The sequence below is a fragment of the Budorcas taxicolor genome, chromosome 1 (assembly GCF_023091745.1).
Source record: "Budorcas taxicolor isolate Tak-1 chromosome 1, Takin1.1, whole genome shotgun sequence".
In the NCBI taxonomy this organism is placed as follows: domain Eukaryota; kingdom Metazoa; phylum Chordata; class Mammalia; order Artiodactyla; family Bovidae; genus Budorcas; species Budorcas taxicolor.
The window spans coordinates 148,546,166-148,567,994 of record NC_068910.1 but is presented as its reverse complement, the minus strand read 5'-3'; the positions used below and the strand labels follow the sequence as shown (position 1 = coordinate 148,567,994).

The 21,829-nt window shown below is 33.5% G+C and overlaps 1 protein-coding gene across 1 annotated transcript in view; it reads left to right on the top strand.

Annotated features, from left to right (window-relative positions):
* ATP11B (ATPase phospholipid transporting 11B (putative)) overlaps nt 1–4,635 on the top strand; it is a 106,995-nt gene extending 102,360 nt beyond the window's left edge. Inside the window, exons 29-30 of the mRNA XM_052640502.1 lie at nt 304–437; nt 4,554–4,635. Coding sequence (XP_052496462.1) covers nt 304–437; nt 4,554–4,635 — 216 coding nt within the window. The remainder of the gene's footprint in view (nt 1–303; nt 438–4,553) is intronic.
* The last annotated feature ends 17,194 nt before the right edge of the window (nt 4,636–21,829 follow it).

Genomic DNA, 21,829 nt, shown 5'->3' with positions numbered 1-21,829 from the left:
AGCTAAGATCCCACGTGCCGTGTGATGGGGCCAAAAGATAATTTAAAAAAAAAAATTTTTTTAATCCACAAACTTTCCAGATTTATACAAGATTCAGCTACTTGTTTTATATAACTATTTTACTCAACCTCTAATTTAGGACATAGTGCCTTTTAATCATTCTTAAAGTCTTCCATACCTTTCCATATTATATAAAACATGTATACATTACTTTCAGTTTTAAAGTGCTTGTTATTTTTTTTTAATGCTTTTTGGAAGTCCAAATCTATCAGTAACTAATATTTTTCTGCTTCACCTCCTCAGCTTACTGAAACAAATTCAAGTATCAAGTGCTTGGACTCCATGTGCTGCTTCTCAGAAGGAGAAACAGCGTGTGCATCTGTTGGAAGAATGCTGGAGCGAGTAATAGGAAGATGTAGTCCATCCCATGTCAGCAGGTGTGAAATTTCTCTAAGTAGCCTTTGCTGCAGATGAGTATCCTATAAACTGGAACAGGTTGAACCTACATCTCTAGATACCTAATCAGTCAGCTCCTGCTTTTACCAGTTGAAGCAGGAAGTGTGCTATTTATTAGCACTCTGACGCTATTTCACTTTGTGGCTTTAAGATAGGGGGTTCTTTCATTAACAAAGGAAGAGAAAGCACTTTTGAAGAGACTTTTCATCTAATGAACAAAAAATTTTTGCTTTACAGTCTTTCTCAAATGTGGTGAATAGGAGTGTGTATATGGTACTCTTGTTTTTATAACTATAACTTTCTCTTTTTTGTTATACCTATACTATTTCCTGTATTTGTTTTGTTTGCTTTTTGTATTTATAAAATAATTGCACATAATAGGAAAATCAAGAGATTTTGCTTTTCTTATTCTTCATGTATATTGTCTAGTAAGTCATTTGAGACTTTGGGATATTTATAAACATAAAAATGGCTGTATTTCTGCTCTCCTACACCTTTTTATCTGTGTAATGAGGTTTTAAAATAAGTTGTGGTTTTAAGTTTTTACTGCTATTTATGGTCTAATTAAAAGTTTATAAGTTAGAACGGGTCTTTAAATTATGGTTTAGAAGAATTTTATTGTTTTTTGTCCCTTCCCAAATGTATTTCTTGAATTAGACTTGCCCTTTTGAATCATAACAAAAATACCATTATTACCACTTAAATTATTTAAAAGTGAAATTGATTCAGCTCTTTCTGCATTTCCCCAAGAGACATACTGTTATTTAGGGAATATTAAGAAATAGAAAATTGTTTCACACCTTGGTGTTCTTTAAGTGAATGATATTAAAGTTCCGGAGTGAGAGCGGCAGTGCCCTCGTGCGCATGATGTGTTAGAGGTGGCTCGGATGGATGGTGATTTCTGCTGTCCACACAGCGCCACATGAAGTAGTATCACTTTCTATATGTGCCACGCTGGAGAAGTTTGGAAAGACCCCATGAGCAGGAAATCAAGGGTGGAGGCAACACTGCTTTTATCTGTTGATAAAAGAATTTTTAATATTTGGTTGGGCTTAATGTTTTAAAAGTGAAGAGCATGACATTATTCTTATTATATTCTTAATTATTATATATTATTATTATAAGGTACATTATTCTTGTACCTTAGAATTCAGGTAACTTTTATTGGCGAACTTGTTCACTGCCACTTTGCCTTTAGTTATGGCCATTTCTTTATGGTACAGTTGCATTTATAAATAGAATTCTTTTAATATGTATATGGTTTCAGTCCCCATTTGTTGATTATAATGTGATCAAGAATATTTCCATAACACTGTGACATTATTTTATAGTCATCTTATTCCATATATAAGAATTACTATGAGCAGCTGAATTTATTGGACATGTATGACTTATAAAATTGTATTATAAAATGCATTATAAGAAATAGTTCTGTCATGTACCCAGGCCAGTGAGTCTTCCAAAGGAAGTTCCAGAGAGACTAATATATATTACTTGTTAAGACAGGTTTACTACACAGAACTAAGGTGGGAATTAGACTGAGATACTATAGAACTTGTATATAATTTTTTATATATCTTTTTAGCATGAAATTTCTGTTTAATGACAATAAACATCTTCACTAACTACTAAAACAGAAACAGACTAGAATTAGTTTTAAATAAGCCCAGAATATTTTTCTGCTTTACATATATTCCCACTTTCTGGATATCAGCTATTAAGGTAATGTGCCCCATTACTCTTAACATAGCCATTTTTTTGCTGCATTATCCCTTTTGAACCTGCCTGAGGGATTATGTGGGGTTTCTTTCTGCATGTTCTGTTGAAGGTATCTGTTCTCATCTGTACTTTTTTTCACTTCAAGTTGTATCTCACTTTTTTCTTTTGTAAGAGGTTTTTTTTTTTTTTTTTGCTAATAAAATGTTTAACAGTAGTGAATATCTTATTTGACAGACTATAAACAGCCTTCCAATTTTGTTCATCATCTCCAGTTATGTTATTGGTTACTACTGTTGTTATCGCCCTGTCTTCTTCAAATGAATAATCCAAAAAGTCTTCTGAGATTTGTTCTATTTTTTTTTTAGTGGATAAAATTATATGATATGCAAAACCACTTCGTGCCTTTCTAAGGGCTATATGAAAATTACCATAGATCCATTAACATTTTATTTAAACTTTGAAAAGTCATTTGTTTTTGTTTTTTTACATGTAATTGTTTTAGTGAAGTACATTTGGCACTGTTTTGATTTTGGAACAGCTTCTATTCTACATCTGTCTCTCATGTCTAATTTAAAAGGTAGGACAAGATTACATCTATTATAGGATGTAGAATCCCTTGGATATTTGTTCCATTAACATTAAACATAAGAGATAATGGTAATCACTTGAGGAATATAATTAGTGCTTTCATATAACAGATTTCAAATAAAACTAATAAAGTTTTACCATCCTTTATTCTACTTACATTTTATTAATTGATGTTGTCAAATAAATATGCCATATTGCAAGCTACGTTTCAAAGGTAGCATCATGGTGCTCTATAAAAGATTTGCCATGTTGTACTCTGAAGGGCTGTGCTTCAGCAGTAAATGCTTTTCTGTATGTAATTTACCAACAGTTACTTATCCTAATCAAAACTGTCTTTTAAATAGAAAGGAGTTAATAGTTAATATATAGCTCAGTGTTTAATATTCTGTCAAATATGATATTTAACAATATAAATGTATATATGTGTTTTAAAAAGATCAAAAATGAAAGACAGCTTACCTAAGAGGATTTTCTATGTAAGCAGTGGTTGAAAAACAGGAAAAGCTAGTATAAAATATCGGTTTAGGAGTGTTGTTTATGATTATGTTTTGTCATCTGTGTCTGAGCATACTTTTCCTTGCCTGAATACTAAGAAATGTTCACAGTCTCATTTCATTCATTTATTTTACAAATACTGAGTACCTGCTATGTACCAGGCATAGTTCTAGGTACTAGAGAGACAGTAGTGAACAAGCCCTTAAAGGAGGGTAGATACTGTTTAAGTTTTCTGGAAACTAGTAAAATTAGAGAACCTGTAAATCACTTCTTTAGTTGTTGCTTGTTTGTCTTCCTCTTCGCCAACTTTGTAAAGTTTTCTAGATTCTAAACTTCACTGTGATTATGCGCAATCCATTTAAACTGAAACTACATAGAAACTTTAGAGTCTCTAGGAAACAGATTTTTTGAGAAAAGTGAATTTGGGCCATTTTAATGCTAGTCTCTTCCTCTAACATCTTTATTTAAGGAAAGTGGGAACCCAGAAAAAAGTTACATAAAATGTATTTATTGTTAAGTGCTTTTAAGTCTTCTAAGAACAGCCACCTTTAACTTCGTAATTCTAAACTGTCCTTGAAATAGGTTAGGCTATTTTAAGCATGGCAGGCTATTTTCAGTCTTAAGTTTTTTAGCTGAAATTGGTACAGCTGCAAATAAACTACTATATAATGAATTGCTTACAGTCTTTTCATTCAGACAGACAGTAGTTAACTTTTTACAGGCCAATAGAGGATTATTTGTTCTTAGTTAAGTGAAAACCCTAGTGATTTCCAGGTGTCTTTGATACCTGTTGAATATTTGTTCAAGCTAATTATGCTAAAATGTTCAGAATATAATTTATAGCTGAAAAGAAATAATAATATAATATGAACATACTGTTACTTCATTCTAAAGCTTTTGGTAACTGGGCTTTTTGTTTGTTTGCTTTTGTTATGTCAAATACAGCCTAGTTGCTTTTCAGTAAAACCAAATGTGCATAACTCTTAATGACATACTTTTTTCTTACTGAATTGTTAAGATTTTAAGAGTATCTCATGCTTTACTACCTATAGAAATTCTTTTAATACTAGTGAATTTTGGCTAATATTTTTATATGATGACTAGAGCATTATTTTCCCAAATTTTTATATAATATAAATAGAATGTTTGGTCATTCAGTGCTAGTAAAAAGAACTTCTCTTTAGCTTTTAAAAATGAATCAGTCTGCATTTTGCTCCTAAGTTTTAGAGTTAATTTTTTTCTCAATTGATACATAGGTCCTGGTGAGCCAAACTTTTCTCTTATTGTTACTTTAGATCATGGAGTGCATCGGATCCTTTCTATACCAACGACAGGAGCATCTTGACCCTCTCCACAATGGACTCATCTACTTGTTAAAGGGGCAGTAGTACTTTGTGGGAGCCATTTCAACTCCTTTCCTAAAATTGAGTGTGAGCATCCTGGTAATGGCCACACTACCTCTGTGGAATTACTTTCTGAAATCTCTGATTCTAGTTCATGCCCACTCATAGTTATAATGGCAGACAAACAAAAAGCGTTACCATGCACCCATGTCAGCCACCCTCTTAATTTAAACATGTTAAAATTTGTGAATAAAGAGACATTTTTCATCTATCTCGGTTGTTCCCATGTGCTTATGGGACTCCTAATGGCATTTCAGCCTTTTGCTAAGGCCACTATATTTTAATATAGTAGAAAAGGGAGCTAATTCCTAGTTAATTGTATTTTTTAGTATTAGCTTGGTTATAGAGTCTTCTATTTAAATTGCTTCTGTAAATTATGCTGAAAAGTTTGCCTTGAAAACTCTATTTTTTTATTAGACTTATATTTGAAGCTTTTCATGGGAAAAGTTAATGTGAATAGTAAGGAATTTTGGTCCCTCAGTGACCCATGTTTGTTAATTCTTTAGTGCTTTCTAAGTTCACAGAACAAATTAGGAGAATGCATTTCCAACTATTATTTACTTGCACTATGGGTAGTATTGATAAATATATATCAGTCCCAAACTTTCTCTCAGTGTACTGTAACACAACCAGTTAAGTTAACCATATACATGCAAAAGGTATACCATATCATATGTAAATCAAGTCCATTTACCAAATTTCAAATTAATGTTTACTATTTTCATGACAGTGTAAAGAACCTATAGTGGGTAAATTAGACACATTAGCAAATTATTTAATGTGTTTATCATTGGATCTTTTGCATGCTTTAATTTGGTGAATATATGTCAATTTGCTTTTTCTTGTCTATCTGAAGGCTTTGTTTGTAGTATTTTACAGTGCTGTTGTGAAGTCCAGCTATATCAATAAAAGAGTTTGGAAAGTATTTAAATATTGCAAATACTTTTAATTATATGAAAAAAATTTTAGGCTAATTAAATCAGTAAATGAGAAGAGCCTCTTTTTGTGACGAGCTTAGAACTGCTCTTGCCTTTCAGTAAGCTAGCTCTTAGAATAAAGAATTTCAGATGAGAATCCTGTTATTTTTAGGTTAGTATGTTATCTAAATTACAGCAGCCTACCACAGTAAAGTCAAGTCTGCCCAGTGTCCCATTATAAGGTATGGCTATTGAATGTAAATGAAATAAACTCTAAAATGCTAGATTATATGGGATAATGGCTGCAATAAATTTAAGTTTTATAAATGATTAATCAGGTTTGTATGACTGCCATTAATTCACTGCAGTTCAGTACTTGATTTCCATCCTGAATTTAACATGAATTTAACATGATCCAGTGCTGTCATTTGTTTTGATCAAAAGTAATGTTTTAAAATTTGGAAATGATTATTTAAGAACTGTTCATTGAGTACATATACATTTAAAATTGTATGGGAATGGTTGCCAAAATTTCCTGAATATGGTAATTCCTTTCTGTACACTTATTTTTTGCACAACCCTTCTTACCCCTTTCCCATTTCATGAATATAAGACTTCTAGAATTGGGCTGGTAGGGAAAGAAGCATACAATTAAGACTTCATCTTTGTTCACTGGTAAGCTATTTTCTTATTTGTCTGCTTCAGTAATGCAATGATATATTAGGTTATAAATTTCAGCCTAAATATTAATTTTTGCAAGTAGCCCATCTTTACCTTAGATTGGGTTTAGGAAAATGCTGTTATTCTGGAAATACTATAAAGGGATATAAAAAATTTACAGTGTGTACCCTCACCAGTTCATGTTTCAGAAGAGGAAATATTGCAGAAAATTTTCAGTAGAGTATTAGTGGATGACAATGGCAAACTTGCTCTTAGAATGTCTTGTAAAATGTTCATATAACAAAATGACATTTTGTAGCCAGGCATTGCATCTACTTTGGTGTTTATTTGCCATCAATTTAACTGACTGCTAATACTAGGGAAGAACTGCAAAGCCATCAGGCAGTCTCTGACCAACTACCGCAAGGCATGAACTCAGCCAGCCTATCTGGTGCTCAGAGTATGATTGATACAATTTTCTGCATTCACTATTTGAAGTTATTTAGGAACTTTGTATCTGAAAAATAGCATCCACTGACATGCTTATCCTACTCAGTTGTTCAAAACCTACTCCCTTTAAAGGTATTCTTGTAAGAAAAGGATTTTCTGTTATTTAAGAAAGTAACAGTGTTGTCTACAAACTTCCAATAGTTCTGTGTGCTGGTCATTTTGTAAAACTGTTACTGCATAATGAGTATATGTAAATATTCCTCCTTGCATATCTCTTTAAAATGATTTGGACAGTACGATGTTGGTAATTAACTTATTCTTATCTGCCAAAACCAGGTATGATGCTCCATGTGTTATTGCTGGTTACAGGTCTCAAATCTATTTGCCTCACTTGCTTGTGTCTGCCTAGTCTAAAGGCTGTAGCCCTGAAGATAGTAGCAATCGCCAAGTCAGTTTCCAAAATTGCCCATCAGCTGCTTTAGGTGACTCAGCAGTCCTGCTTGTTGACTTTCAACAAGCATTAGGCTCACACTAGAAGGAATAGTGTGGGCCAGGGGAACTATAGCTACCCAGGCTTGCTGTGGAGTTGAGAAGGAAAAGGGGGAGAATTAAGTTTGAATTTCTCTTAACTAACCTCCTCCTTGGGTCTTAATCTCTCTGATGTCCAGTGGCTTCCCAGACCTGATTCACACTCTGGCACTGTCCTGAGTAGGAGGTTAAACAGAGGCAAATCAGCTAGTTAGGGAATACCTTTCTCCAACCAGGGTCATTTCTACTGCATAAGATTGTGAAATTGGCCTTGTGTGATAAGCTTGAGACTCCTATCTAATAGGCAGGAGTCACAACCACTAAAATATTTACAATTTATACCAAAAGTTTTTTAAAATACACTACTCTGAAAAGAGATTGGGGCTGGAGAAAAGGAAAAAATCATCCCATGTCTGTGTTTTTCCTTTAAAGATCAATTTAGGGTGTAAGCAGGTGTTAATAAAACTAACACACCAAAGAGTTCAATGAAACACGTTTTGTTATTTTTGGCCCCTCTTTAGAGATACTTTTATTTCTATCTAAAATGTCTTCTGTTTTCATAAAAACAGAACATTATTAAAGTGATGTTTATGTGAGATAACCTGAATGATATTACTGTAAAAGATCATAACTAATGTTTGTAATAATGGGGATTGTTAGATTTTTATGAATAATAAATAGTTGGAAATACTATCATAACAGTTTAAAATTCTGGACCTCAGACACTGTGGCTATCTAATGGAACTTGTTATCTTCATTGTCAGTAAATGTAGCATACCTGTTGTGCAGCTCTTAGTAATTTTTTAAAGTTTATGAAATTATATTAAATAAAAATTTTCCTATATAAGTAAGTCTTTTTTCCATTATTTAAATGCATTTCAAACCTCTCTCTGCTCATCAAAACCAGCGCTGCCAGGTTTTTTTAGTTAAATTTTACTGCATTTAATGTAATGCATATAATGTTATTATATGCCTTTCACTAACTGCAGTTTTCAGAAATCCAGTCTTTTTGTTACCCAGGTTGCATAGATTATCAGTACAGTTTTTGAAAGCTGTCTGTTTGAAATGTACTGACTGTAAAGACCAACACACGTAAAGAGCAACACACTTCAACTACAAATGCATCATTCATGAAAAACCAGCCAGTGTAAATTTGGAACTGCCTCCAATGAATAGAAAATATGTGCTTTCTGGGACTTCCTTAGCACTCATTGGTTAAGACTCCAATGTTTCCAGTGCAGGGAGCACAGGTTTGATGCCTGGTCAGGGATCTAAGATCTCATGTGTTGCATGGTGTAGCCAAAAGATTTAAAAATGTGTTCATTAAAATATACTGTATTTATATCTGAAATATTCCACTGTCCTAATGATGCTCAGGCATTGTAAACACATTATTTCATTGATGTTTATTAAAAAGGTAAGCTATTGTTTTTGTACATGTGTTAGTATTTGCAAGGGAAGACAATGTATATATTTTTTTATTTCTGAAATGAGATAGAACATGATCCTGGACAAGTCAATTTATCTAGGCCTCTGTTTTAAAAGGAGTTGAGGACTCAGACTATCTTTAGGATATTCAGCCTTTAATGTTTATTGTACAACATAATGAATCATGTTCCTAATGATTAAGACATAGGGCAAGAAAGTAAAATTTTATGAGCAGTATTTCACCAGAACATGTAGTGAATTCAAAAACAATTGAAGTTTTATTTTGAATAGTATTTATTTTGACTCAAAAACAAAGCTGTTGTATTGGGTTGGTTAAAAGGTTCATTCAGTTTTTTCCCAAGTTGGCTTTGGTAGCGCTTAGTTGTCTTTAACTTCATTCAGAAGTTTTGTTAGATTGTACTGTGACAGCTGTCATATAAAAGTGCATTTTAAAAAATGAAAATTGATGGATTTTTGTGTAACCATTTTAATATTGAAGATGGAAGAAAAAGCAATATTTTCAGCTTTATTAATATGCTTTATTATTTTAAGAAAGACAAAAATGCAACTGAAATGCCAAAAAAAAAAAGTGTGGTATATGAAGAAGGTACTGTGATCAGCATTATATACCATGCAGAAGATAGCCAACGTACTAAAAATATCCAAAATAAGAATGGAAAATCATTTGCACCAGCTTGGTTATGTTCATTGCTTTGATGTTTGGGTTCCACATAAGTCAAATGAAAAAAACCTTCTTGACCATATTTCTGCATGTAATTCTCTACTGAGATATAACAAAAATGTTTCATTTTTAAAACAAATTATGACAGGCAGTGAAAAGTGGATACTATACAATAATGTGGAACAGAAGAGATTGTAGGGCAAGCAAGATGAACCACCACCAACCACAACAAAGGCCAGTCTTCATCCAGAGAAAGTGATGGTGGGATTGGAACGAAGTCCCCTGTTGTGAGCTTTTTCCAGAAAGCTCAACAATGCCAACACGTACTGCTCCCAGTTAGACCAACTGAAAGGAGCCGTCAACAAAAAGCATCCAGAACAAGTCAACAGAAAATGTACAATCTTCCATCAGGATTCCACAAGACTGACTGACTTCAATGACTGGACAAAAGCTGTTACTGCTCAGCTGGGAAGTTGTGATTCATCTGCTGTATTCACCAGATATTGTACCTGTGATGTCCATTGATTTCCGTCTTTACAAAATTCTCTTAATGGAAACATTTTTAACTCTCTGGAAGACTGTAAAAGTTACCTGGAACAGTTCTTTCCTCAAAAAGATAAGTTTGGGGAAGATGGAATTTTGAAGTTGCCTGGAAAATGACAGAAGGTAGTGGAAAGAAATGGTGAATATGTTGTTCAATAAAGTTCTTGGTGAAAATGAAAAATGTCTTACTTTTATGTAGAAAACTGAAGAAACTTTTTGGCCAACTCAGTAAATTGAAGTGAGTTCACATATCTGAACAGCTGTTTTTGGAAGTAGCAGATTTTAAGGTAAAATGGTCTGTATTCAAGTAAAATCTGTGGACAGTGAAGTGGATTGATTTTAGGATTACATTTTATCGCTTTTGACAAATGTGTATATCTCTGTAATCCTAACCCAGATAGAGAACCTTTCCATCATCTCAAAGTGTGCAGGAAATTTCTCTCCCTTTTTGCCCTTGGCAGTCATTTTTTTCATTGTTTTCTCTTCACATAGACTAACTGTACCTGTTCTTGAATTTCATATAAATGGAATTGTACATTTTCACTTTTGTATATTTCTTTGTTTACGATGTCAGTGATATTCATACATCTTGTTGCATATATCCATAGTTTGGAGTATTTTTTTGCTACTCAGCAGTGTTCCTTTTTGTGAACATCTCACAATTTATCCTTTCTCTGGTTTATGGACATCTGAGTTATTTCCAGTTTGGGATGATCATAAATAAAGTTATTATGAACATTCTTCATGGACATGTTTTTATTTCTATTAAATAACAAGTAGAATTGCTGGGTCATAGGCAGGTCTATGTTTAATTTTATGAGAAACTGTCAAAAAGTTTTCCCAAGTGATTGTGGGTACCATTTTATGTGCATTTGTGTACAATAATGTGTTTCAGTTTTATTATAGATCATGATTTTAATTTGCACAACAAATGACATTTAACTTCTTTTTATATGTTTACTAGCAATTTATATTTTTCTGAAATATCTCTTGACGTCTTTGGCCATTTTTTTCAATAGGCTGCTTGTCTCATTACAGAATGGTTGGAATCCTTTTCATAAGGATGTAAGTTCTTTGTCAGATTTGTGTATTACTTGCATTTTTCTCCAGTCTGTGCTCTGCCTATATATTTTCTTTCTGGTGATTTGAGGAGCCAGGAGTGTTTTATTTTGATGAATTTTTTTTTTCCTTGATTATGTGTTTTTTGTGTCTTATCCAAAATATTATCAACCCCAAGTTCATAAAGGTAATTCTGTGTTCTTCTGAAAGCAGTCTCATATTTAAATTCATGATCCATCTTAAATTCATTCAGGTAAGGATTGAAGATCTTCCTTCCTCCTAACCCCTTAAAAATATGTTTGGTTTAGCTGAATTGGCTGAAAATGTTCTCAATCTCCATTGAATTCTTTTGGTGCCTCTTTAAAATTAACTGATTGGGGAATTCCCTGGCAGTCCAGTGGTTAGAGCTCCAAGCTTCCACTGCAGGAGGCATGGCTTCAATCTCTGGTCTAAGAACTAAAATCCCGCAAGCTGCACAGTGTGACCAAAAAACTGAAAAATATCTAAAACTGTAAATATGGGTCTACTTCTGGACTCTCTTCTGTTCATTTATCCTCATACCAGTAGCACAGTCTTGACTGCCATAGCTTTCTGCCTAACTTTGAGATCTGGTAGTCAGTTTGGCTATCCTACCTAGGTTCTTTGCATTTCTATATAAATTTTGGAACTAGCTAATGAATTAAAGAAAAATCCTGATATGATTTTGATTGCTCTGAATTTATAGATCATTTTTGAAAGCACTGACATCTTAATATTGACTCTTGTATTTCATGAGCATGTTATCGCTCTCCATTTATCTTAGGTCTTTTAGGAAGGTTTTGTAGTCTTCAGTGTAGAAATCTGGCAAACTTTCTAAACTCCTAAAATTTTTAAGATTTTTGGTGCTGCAGTAAGTAGAATTGTTTTTTAATTAATCTTCCAGTTACTCATTACTGTTCTATACAAATGCAGTCAATTTTGTGCCTTTGACTTTGTAATTTAACAACCTTGCTAAATTCATTCAATTTTTCTAACTTTTGTGTAGAACCTTTTTGATTTTGATATACACAATAATGTCATCTAAGGATTGTTTCGATTTCCATGTCTTTATATCTCTTGTTATCACCTTATAGCACTGGCTAGAATTTCCTGTACCATGTTTAATAGATATCTGAGAACCATGAATAGGTGTTGAATTTCAAAAATTCTCCATTTTTTTCCTCCATTTTTCAAGATGATCATGTGATTCTTTATGTTTTAGTTTGGTAATATGGTGAACTATCCTGGATGATTTTCAGTGTTAAACCAACTTTGTATCTCTGAGATAAACTTCACTTGGTTATGATGTATTACCCTTTCATATACTGCTGTTTGATATGGTAATATTGTGTTAAGGGCTTTTGTATCTGTGCTTATGGAAGGATATAGATCTGTGATTTCATTTTCTTATCACATCCCTGTCAGGTTTTGGTATTAGGGTTATTACACTGGCCTCACAACAGTTAGGGAAGTGTCCCTTCCTCCTCTTTGTTGGAAGAGTTTATAAGGTTGATGTTATTTTTAACTCTTAATATTTTGAAGAATTTACCACTGAAGTCATCTGGACCCAAGAATAAGAGGGGTTTGGGGGCATTTCAGTGAGGATATTGCGGATCATGACGGATACAGGATTATTCATTCTGTTTCTTTGTGAAAAATTTGATAAGTTGTATCTTTTAAGGAATTTGTCCATTTTATGTAATTTCCAATATTTCTGACATAATTCAGAATATTTTTAATATCTTTTTAATGACTATGGGATCTGTATTATGTTTCTGCTTTCCTTTTTTATATTGGTAGCTTCTTTCCTGATTTTTTTTTTACCTGACAAATCATGCTAGGGTTTTAATCAAGTTTATTGATTTATTTCAAAGAACCAGCTTTTGGCTTTTTAAATTTTATTCATTTATTTGTATTGCTTTATGCTCTCGTTTTTATTATTCCTTTCTATTTTGGTTTTAATTTGCTCTTCTGTTTCGGCTTTTTGGAAGCTTAGCTAATTGATTTTAATAAAGACATTAAAACTATATATTTCCCTTTATGTAGCTTTAGATGCATCCCACAGATTTTATGTTTTTGTTGTTATTCAAAATCAGAATATTTTATTTCCTTTATGATTCTTTTTTGACCCCTGGATTATTTAGAAGTGTTTTGATTTTTAAATATTTGGAGGATATACTTTTTTTTCTTCCATTCCCTACACTTTTTCTTAATAGTGTTAGGATTTCCAGTTCTGTGTTAAAACATTTGTGGTAATAAGGATATCTTAATCTTGTTTCTTACCTTAAAGGGAATGCATCTAAGGTTAACCCATAACAATTATAGACAGGTGTTGAACTTCATGAAGTGATTGTTCTGGTTCAGTTAAAATTATCATGAAATGTTTTACTTATGTAGAGAAGTATATTGATGAATTTTTCTGATATTAAGTAATCCTTGCATTATTGGCACAAATTCTGCTTGTTCATGATCTGTTATTTTTAGTACTATGTTGGATTCATTTAACTATTGCTTGATTTAGGATTTTGCATCTGTGTACATAAACAAAATGGGCCTATTATTTTTATTCTCTTGGTATGGATTTTTTGTTTATGAGATGGGAAGCTTCCCGCTTCCCCATTTTCTGGGTTCTGCAACAACTTGCATAAAACAGCTATTGAAAGTTTGGTAGAATTTGATAGAATAAAAACATTTAGAGCTGAGGTTTTTTCAGAGGACAGGTCTTTGACTACTGTTTCTAATACACTTTTTACAGTTGATGAGTCTATTCAAATTATTCCTATACATTTTATATATTTCTAGGAGTTTATCCATTTTAAATATTTCAATTTATAGTTCATAAGACTTTACCTCCATATGTCTGAAAGAATTTCTCCTTTCTGGGTTGCTTTCCATACACTCTTTGGTTTCTTTTTTTTTAATTGAGGTATAATTGACAGATAACATTAGTTTCAGGTGTACAACATCATTTTATATTTGTATACATTGTGAAATGATTAATAAGCCTAGTTAACACCCCTCACCAAAGATAGTTTCAAAATTTTTTCTTGTGATGAGAACTGTTAAGATCTCTTAGCACTTTGCAATACAGTATTTAGTCACCATATTGTCATTACATCCTCATGACTACTCTGTAACTGAAAGTTTGTACCCCCTTTTGACCCCCTTCATTCATTTCACCCAACTCTTAAGCCCCCACCTGTAACCAATCTTCTCTAATCTATGAGTTCAGTTTTCTTGGGATGTTTTTTTGTAAGATTCTACATGTATTTAAGTTGGCTCATATGATATTTGTCTTTCTCTGTCAGATTTGTTTCACTTAGCATAATGCCAAGTCCATCCATGTTGTCTCAAATGGCAGGATTTCTTCTCTATGGCTGAATATGCCTTTATGTATGTATGTATATTTTCTTCATTCATTTATCATTGAGCATGTTTCCACATCTTGTAAGTTGTAAATAATGCTTCAGTGAACATGGTTGTGGACTTATCGAGTTAATGTTTTTCTCTGGAAAAATACCCAGAAGTAGAACTGTTGGATCACAGGTAGAATGTCTATACAGTTTTCCATAGAAGCTACACCAGTTTACATTCCCACCAACAGTGTACCAGGGTTCCCTTTTCTCCACATCCTCACCTGTAGTTATTTTTTGATAATAGCCTTTCCAACCAGTATGAGGGGACACTGTGGTTTTGATTTGCATTTTCCCAATGATTAGTGATGTTGAGTACCTTTTCATGTACCATTTTTATGTCTTCTTTGGGAAAATGTCTGTTCAGAGCCTCTGCCCATTTTTTAAAATTGGATAGTTTATTTTCTTGCTACTGAGTCATATGAGTTCCTTATAAATTTTGCATTATTAATTAACCCTTTGTCAGAAATATGATCTGCAGCTATTTTCTCCCATTCAGTTGTGTTTTTGTTATGTTGATGACTTCCTTTGCTGTGAAGCTTTTTAGCTTGATGTGGTCCCACTTTTTTATTTTGTTACCTTTACTTTTTATATCAAATCCAAAACATTAATGACAATACTGATGTCAAGGAGTTTACCACCTGTTTTTTTTCTAGGACTTTTATGGTTTTAAGTCTTACATTTAAATCATTTTGAGTTATTTTTTTGTTTTTGGTCCAATTTTCCCAGTACCATTTGTTAAGAGATGCCTTTGTTTTAAATTAATTGACCACAGGTGTATGGGTTTATTTTTGGGTTCTCTGTTGTGTTCCATTGATCTATATATGTTTTTATGCCAATACCATACTGTTCTGTTAGAGCTTTGTGATGTATTTTAAATTTAGGAAGCATGATGCTTCCAGCCTTGTTCTTTTGTCTTAAGATGGCTTTGGCTATTTGAGGTCTTTGATGGGTCTATACAAATTTTAGGACTGTTTGTTTTTTATGTCTGTCAAAAATTCTGTTGGAATTTTTATGAGGATTGCAATACATCTGTAGTTTGCTTTGGCTAGTATGGACATCTTACCAGTAATCTTCTAATTCATGAGCACAAAGCAGCTTTCCATTTATTTCTGTCGTCCTCAGTATCCTTCAGGGTCATAGTTTTCAGTATACAGGTCTTTTGCTTCCTTGGTTAAAATTTATTCCTAGATACTTTATTCTTTTTGATGCTTTCAGAAAGAATTTTTTTCTTCATTTTCCTTTTTCATAGGTGTTACTCATGTATAAAAACACAGATTTCTATATATTGATTTTATATCCTGCAACTTTACTGAATTTATTAGTTTTAATAGTCTTTGGTGGCATTTTTAGGGTTTTCTGTACATATGTCATCTGCAACAGTATACTTATTTCTGAGTTGGATGCCTTTTATTTCTTTTTCTCACTTAATTAATTGCTCTGCTTAGGACTTCCAATACTATGTTGAATAAAAGTGGCAAGAGGGGACATTCTTGTCTTGTTCCTGATCTTAGAGGAAAAGTTTTTCAGTGTTGAACATGTTGTGTTATCTGTGGATATGTCAAATGGCCTTTTTTATGCTGAGGTGAATTTTCTCTGTTCCTGCTTTGTTGAGAATTTTACCATAAATGAATTCTGTCAACAGCTTTTTCTCCTTCTATCAAGATTGTTGTATAATTTTTATCCCCCATTTTGTCAATATAGTACATTACATTCATTGATTTGCAGATGTTGAACCATCCTTGGATCCTTTTAATAAATCCTACTTGGCCATGGTTTCTGATCCTTTTAATGTATTCTTGAACTGTTTGCTGGTATTTTGTTGAGGGATTTTGTATCTATGTTCATGAGGGATATTGGCCTGTAATTTTTCTTCTTGAAGTGTCCTTTTCTGGTTTTGGTACCAGGGTGATGCTAACCTTGTAAAATTGGGTAAGATTTGGTATTAATTCTTTTGGTAGAATTCACTAGTGAAGTCATCTGGTCCTAGAGTTTTTGTTGGGAGGTTTTGGATTGCTGATTTAATCTCCTTTCTAGTAATTAATATACTCAGGTTTTCTATGTTTCTAGGAGTTTATCCATTTCTTCTAGGCTGGTCAGTTTGCTGGCATACAGTCATTCATAATCTCTGGAGAAGGCAGTGGCAACCCACTCTGGTACTCTTGCCTGGAAAATCCCATGGACAGAGGAGCCTGGTACGCTGCAGTCTGTGGGGTCGCTAAGAGTCAGACAAGACTGAGCAACTTCACTTTCACTTTTCACTTTCATGCATTGGAGAAGGAAATGGCAACCCACTCCATTGTTCTTGCCTGGAGAATCCCAGGGACGGGGGAGCTTGGTGGGCTGCTGTCTATGGGGTTGCAGAGTCAGACACAACTGAAGTGACTTAGCAACGGCAGCAGCATTCATAATCTCATGATCCTTTGCATTTTTGTGGTGTCACTTGTAACATCTCTAACATTTCTCATTTTAAGTCCTTGCTTTTTCTTGAGTCTAGATAAAGGTTTGTCAATTTTGTTTACTTTTCAGAGATCCAGCTCATCTTCTCTGTGGTCTTTTGAATCTATTTCCTTCCATCTACATTCTTCATTCATCTTTTTCTAGTTCCTTTCTAGGCACTTCTCACTGTGAACTTCCTTCTAATAACTGTATTCCGTTAAGTTTTGGTATGTTATATTTGCATTTTTGTTTTCCTCAAAGTATCTTTTTTATCCTTTGTTTCTCGTCTTTGATCCTTTGTCCAGGAGCATGTTGTTTAATCTACATGTTTGCAAATTTTCCAGGTCTGTTCTGTAATTGATTTTCAGTTTCATGCCATGTACTCAAAAAAAGAACCTTTGATATGATTTCATTCTTAAATTTATTAAGACTTGATTTGTGGCCTAAAATCTGTCTTGGAGAATGTTCCTGTGCACTTGAGAACAATGTATATTTTGTTGCTTTTAGATGAAATGTTCTACATACATCTAAGTTCATCTGGTTTAACATGTCATTTAAAGACAATGGTGGGGGTTTTTTTAATTGATTTTTCTCTCTGGATGATGTATTTATTGATGAAAATGGGACATTGAAGTATCCTACTATTACTGTATTGCTATCTATTTCTGTAAGTCTTAATATTTGCTTTATATATTTAAGTGCTTCTATGTTGGGTTTATAAATGCTTACAAATACTATGTCCTTTTGTTGGATTTCCCTGGTGGCTCAGATGGTAAAGCGTCTGCCTACAGTGTGGGAGACCTGGGTTCAATCCCTGGGTCGGAAAGATCCCCTGGAGAAGGAAATGGCAACCCACTAGCCTGGTGGGCTAAAGTCCATGGGGTCGCAAAGAGTCAGACACAACTGAGCAACTTCACTTTCACTTTGTTGGATTAACTCCTTTATCATTATGTTACGTCCTCCTTTGTCATTTATTACAGCCTGTTTGTCTCATGTAAATATAGCCAAAACAACTTTCATTTGATTTCTGTTTACAAGGAATCTTTTCAATCCTTTCACTTTCACTTCCAGTCAGTGTTATGTCTTTATGTCTCAAGTGCACTACTGGTAGGCAGCATATAGCTCAGTCTTGGATTGGTTTCTATCCATTCAGCTACTCTGCATACTGGTAGGTATATACTCATTGGCCATTTGTGCATTGTTTTCAGGCTGTGTTGCAGTTCTTCTGTTCCTTCCTCTTCCTGTGTGATTTGATGGTTTTCTTTTGTGGTGTGCTTAGATTTATTTATCTTTTGTATATCTATTACATGTTTTCATGTGTGATTACCATGAAGTTTACGTATAACAAAAGCCTTTGTCATTGCTAACAACTTAAGTTTGAACACATTCTAAAACTACATTTTTACTTTCCCCCAGATACATTTCAGGTTTTTGATATCACATTTTACTTTTTATATTGTATATCACTTTTTTTTTTTACTACTTTAGTCTTTAACCTGTATGCTAGCTCTATAAGTGACTTATGTACATAGGAATTAAACTTTATGTAATCTAATTAAGCATTCTATGTCCTTTAGTGATTAAATTTATAAGAAATTTTTAATTTCCAAGTACTTGGTTGATAGAGTATGTTCTTTGACTATAACAGAATTACAAAATAATGTAATTCTGTTATAGTCAAAGAACATACTCTGTGTGATTTCAAACCTTGGGACTGTATTAAAAGCTAGCATGGGATATATCTTGGTGAATGTTCCATGTGCGCATCCAAGACTTTGTTTCTCCATTAAAAGCTGATAGTCGCCACTCCATCCTGACAGCAAGTTAAGTTGAACAGATCGAAAAATCAGTAACTCTTCTTGGATTCATAAGAGACTGGAGAATAGAGGGCAAACTGCTCCCCCAATATTGGAGAGGTAATCAAAGACTGAAAAAAAAATACATTTGGGACAGTTACAAAAGGTATAACATATGTACACATGGTAATAGAGAAAGAAGAGAGATTTGGAACAATGGCAGAGACCAAACCACAGAGCCAGGAAATTCAGAGATCACTAGTCTACTCTGAAGAAAGCCAGAGATTAAGAAAAAAAATATCACCAGCGTAGATTTCTGTACTCTGCAACACTGTTCTTTCAAAAGTGAAAATAAAGATTTTCTGAAACAAAAATTGATGGAATTCATTCACCATGCAAGAAACATTTAGAGAGATGAGTGTAATATAGGTCAGAAACACAGATCCGTATAAAGGAAGAGCAAGGAAGGAAGAAGTGATGGTAAAATAACACCTTTTCATTTTTAATTGATCTAACAGGGTAACAGTTTCTTCCAAATACCAACATGTATTGGATTATGTATGCTAATGTATATGCTTATATATAAATTATGTATGCTAATGTATATGCTTATATATAAATGAAGTGGATAATAGCAGTTGTACAAAGAAGGATTTAGGATTATTTTGTTACTATACACTGCCTGTGATGAGTTATTTCATAGTTGACTTGGATTAGTTATAAAAGTATATACAAATTCTATGGCATCCACTAAAAAGGTGGGGGGAAAAAGTATAACTAATACACTAAGGAGAGAAACAGAATCTTAGAATATGCTATTAAAACTACAAAAGCCAGAAAAAGAACCAAGGGAAACAATTAGAAAATAGTAATGAATATGATAGGTATTAATATTACCACCATATCAGTAATCACTTTGAATGTCATTTGAATGTACCAGTTTAAAAATAGATTGGTCTTGGTTTTAGATCCACTCTGACAAACAGTACGTTATCTACAAGAAACATTGGTCTTGGTTTTAGATCCACTCTGACAAACAGTAATGTTATTTACAAGAAACCCATTTTAATATAGATAGATTAAAAGGATAGAAAGAAATTATACCACACTAAGGCTAGTCAAAAGAAAGAGCAGCTATATAATTTTCAAGAAGAGCAGACTTCAAAGAAACATTATCAGTAATAAGGACATCATTAAATAATGATAAAGGGATTAGTTCATCAAGAAGGGGTTAGTTTAATGTGTATGTGCCTAAAAACAGCATCAAACTATATGAGGCAAAAACTAATGGAAATAGATAAATTCACTGTCAGAGTTGGAGATTTCAACAACCTTGATCAGAAGTGGACAAATCCAGCAGGCAAAAATCAGTTAAGGATATAGTTGAATTAAAAATCAGTTGACGGAATAAAATGGACATTTGTAGACTGTTTTATCCAACAACAGAATACAAAGTCTTCTCAAGCTCATAAATATTCACCACATCTGGGACAAAAAACACCTCTAAAAGAACAGAAATTATGTAATATCTGCTCTCAGAACTTAATGCAATTAAACTAGAAATAAGTTACAAGATAACTGGAAAATCCTAAACATGGAGATTAAGCAACACTTCTAAATAACACATGGGTCGAAGAAATCAAGAGAAATTTTAATTAAACTGAGTATTTTGAACTAAATGAAAACACAACTTAGCAAAATTGGTGGGATGTGGCAGAAGTAGTGCTTAGAAGGAAATTTATAACATTTAAGTGCATACATTAGAGGAAAAAAAAAAAAATCTAGAATAATTTTGACCTCAGGAAACCAGAAAGAGAAGAACAAGTTAAAATCAAATCAGCAGAAGAAAAGAGATAGTAAGAACTAGAGCAGAAATTAATAAAGTTGAAAACATATCAATAGAGAAAATTAATGAAACCAAACTCTGGTTCTTTCTTTGAAAAGAGCAATAAAATTGATAAACTTCTAGCCAGGATAACTTAGAGGACACAAATAACTAACACCAGAAATGAAAGAGAACATCACTACAGATCCCAAGGATCATTAAAAGGATAATAAAGGAATATTATGAACAACTCTATGACCACAAATGTGACCAACTAGAATAAACTGACCAATTCCTTTAAAAACACAATTGTCCAGTGCCCAAACAAGAAGAGAAACCATCTGAAAAGGCCTATATCTACTAAAGAAAGTGGATTTATCAATAATAACCTTGCAAAACGGCAACAAGGCCAGATGGGTTCACTGGTGAATTCTACCAAACATTTAAGGAAGTAATTATACCAATTCTCTTGGAAGATAGGAGAGGAAATACATTTTACACTCATTCTTTAAGCCCAGCATTACCCCTAATACTGATATCAGATAAAGACATTATAGACATCATAGAAAAAACCTGTAGACCAAATATCTCTCATGGAGGGAGAAGATCCCCTGGAAAAGGAAATGGCAACCTATTCCAATATTCTTGCATGGAAAAACCCCATGAACAGAGGAGCCTGGTGGGCTAGTCCATGGGGTCATGAAGAGTCAGACACAACTTGGCAACTAAACCACAGTCTCTCTCATAGATATAAAATCAAAGTTTTAGCAAATCAGGAGGGGTGCTTCAGACTCACTAATAGCAGCATTTCCTCTCCCTTTTGATTGACAACTAATTGGACACCCATAACCCAGAAAAAGTATCTACAACAGCACACCATGTGACCCGAGAGAGAGAGAGATCCATCTACCGTACATCCAAAAGGGGGTGGATTGGGATCTCAGAGGAGGCAGGAGACCCAGAATATTAGTGGCAGTGGTGGGCTAGCATGCCATTCTGGCAATGGAGATGGAGGGCAAAGACAGTGAGTGGGTGTCTCCCTGGTCCCACATGCTGGAGGGACCCACTGCTCTGAGTAGAGGTTACAATGACTGAGGAGAAGGAAAGGGAAAAGAAGGTAAAAACTAAATGTCCATTGACAGAGGAATAGATGAAGATGTGGTACATACATACAATGGAATATTATTTAGCCATTTAGAAAAGAATGAAATCATGCCATTTGCAGCAATATGGATGGACCTACAGACTATTGTACTGTGAAGTCAGACAAAGACATACTTTACTCACATGTGGAATCTAATTTTGTAAAATGATACAAACGAACATATTTACAAAACAAGCAGACTAGCAGACTTACAGAAATCGAAACCAATCCTGTGGTTACCACAGGAGAAATGTTGAAGTGGGTTA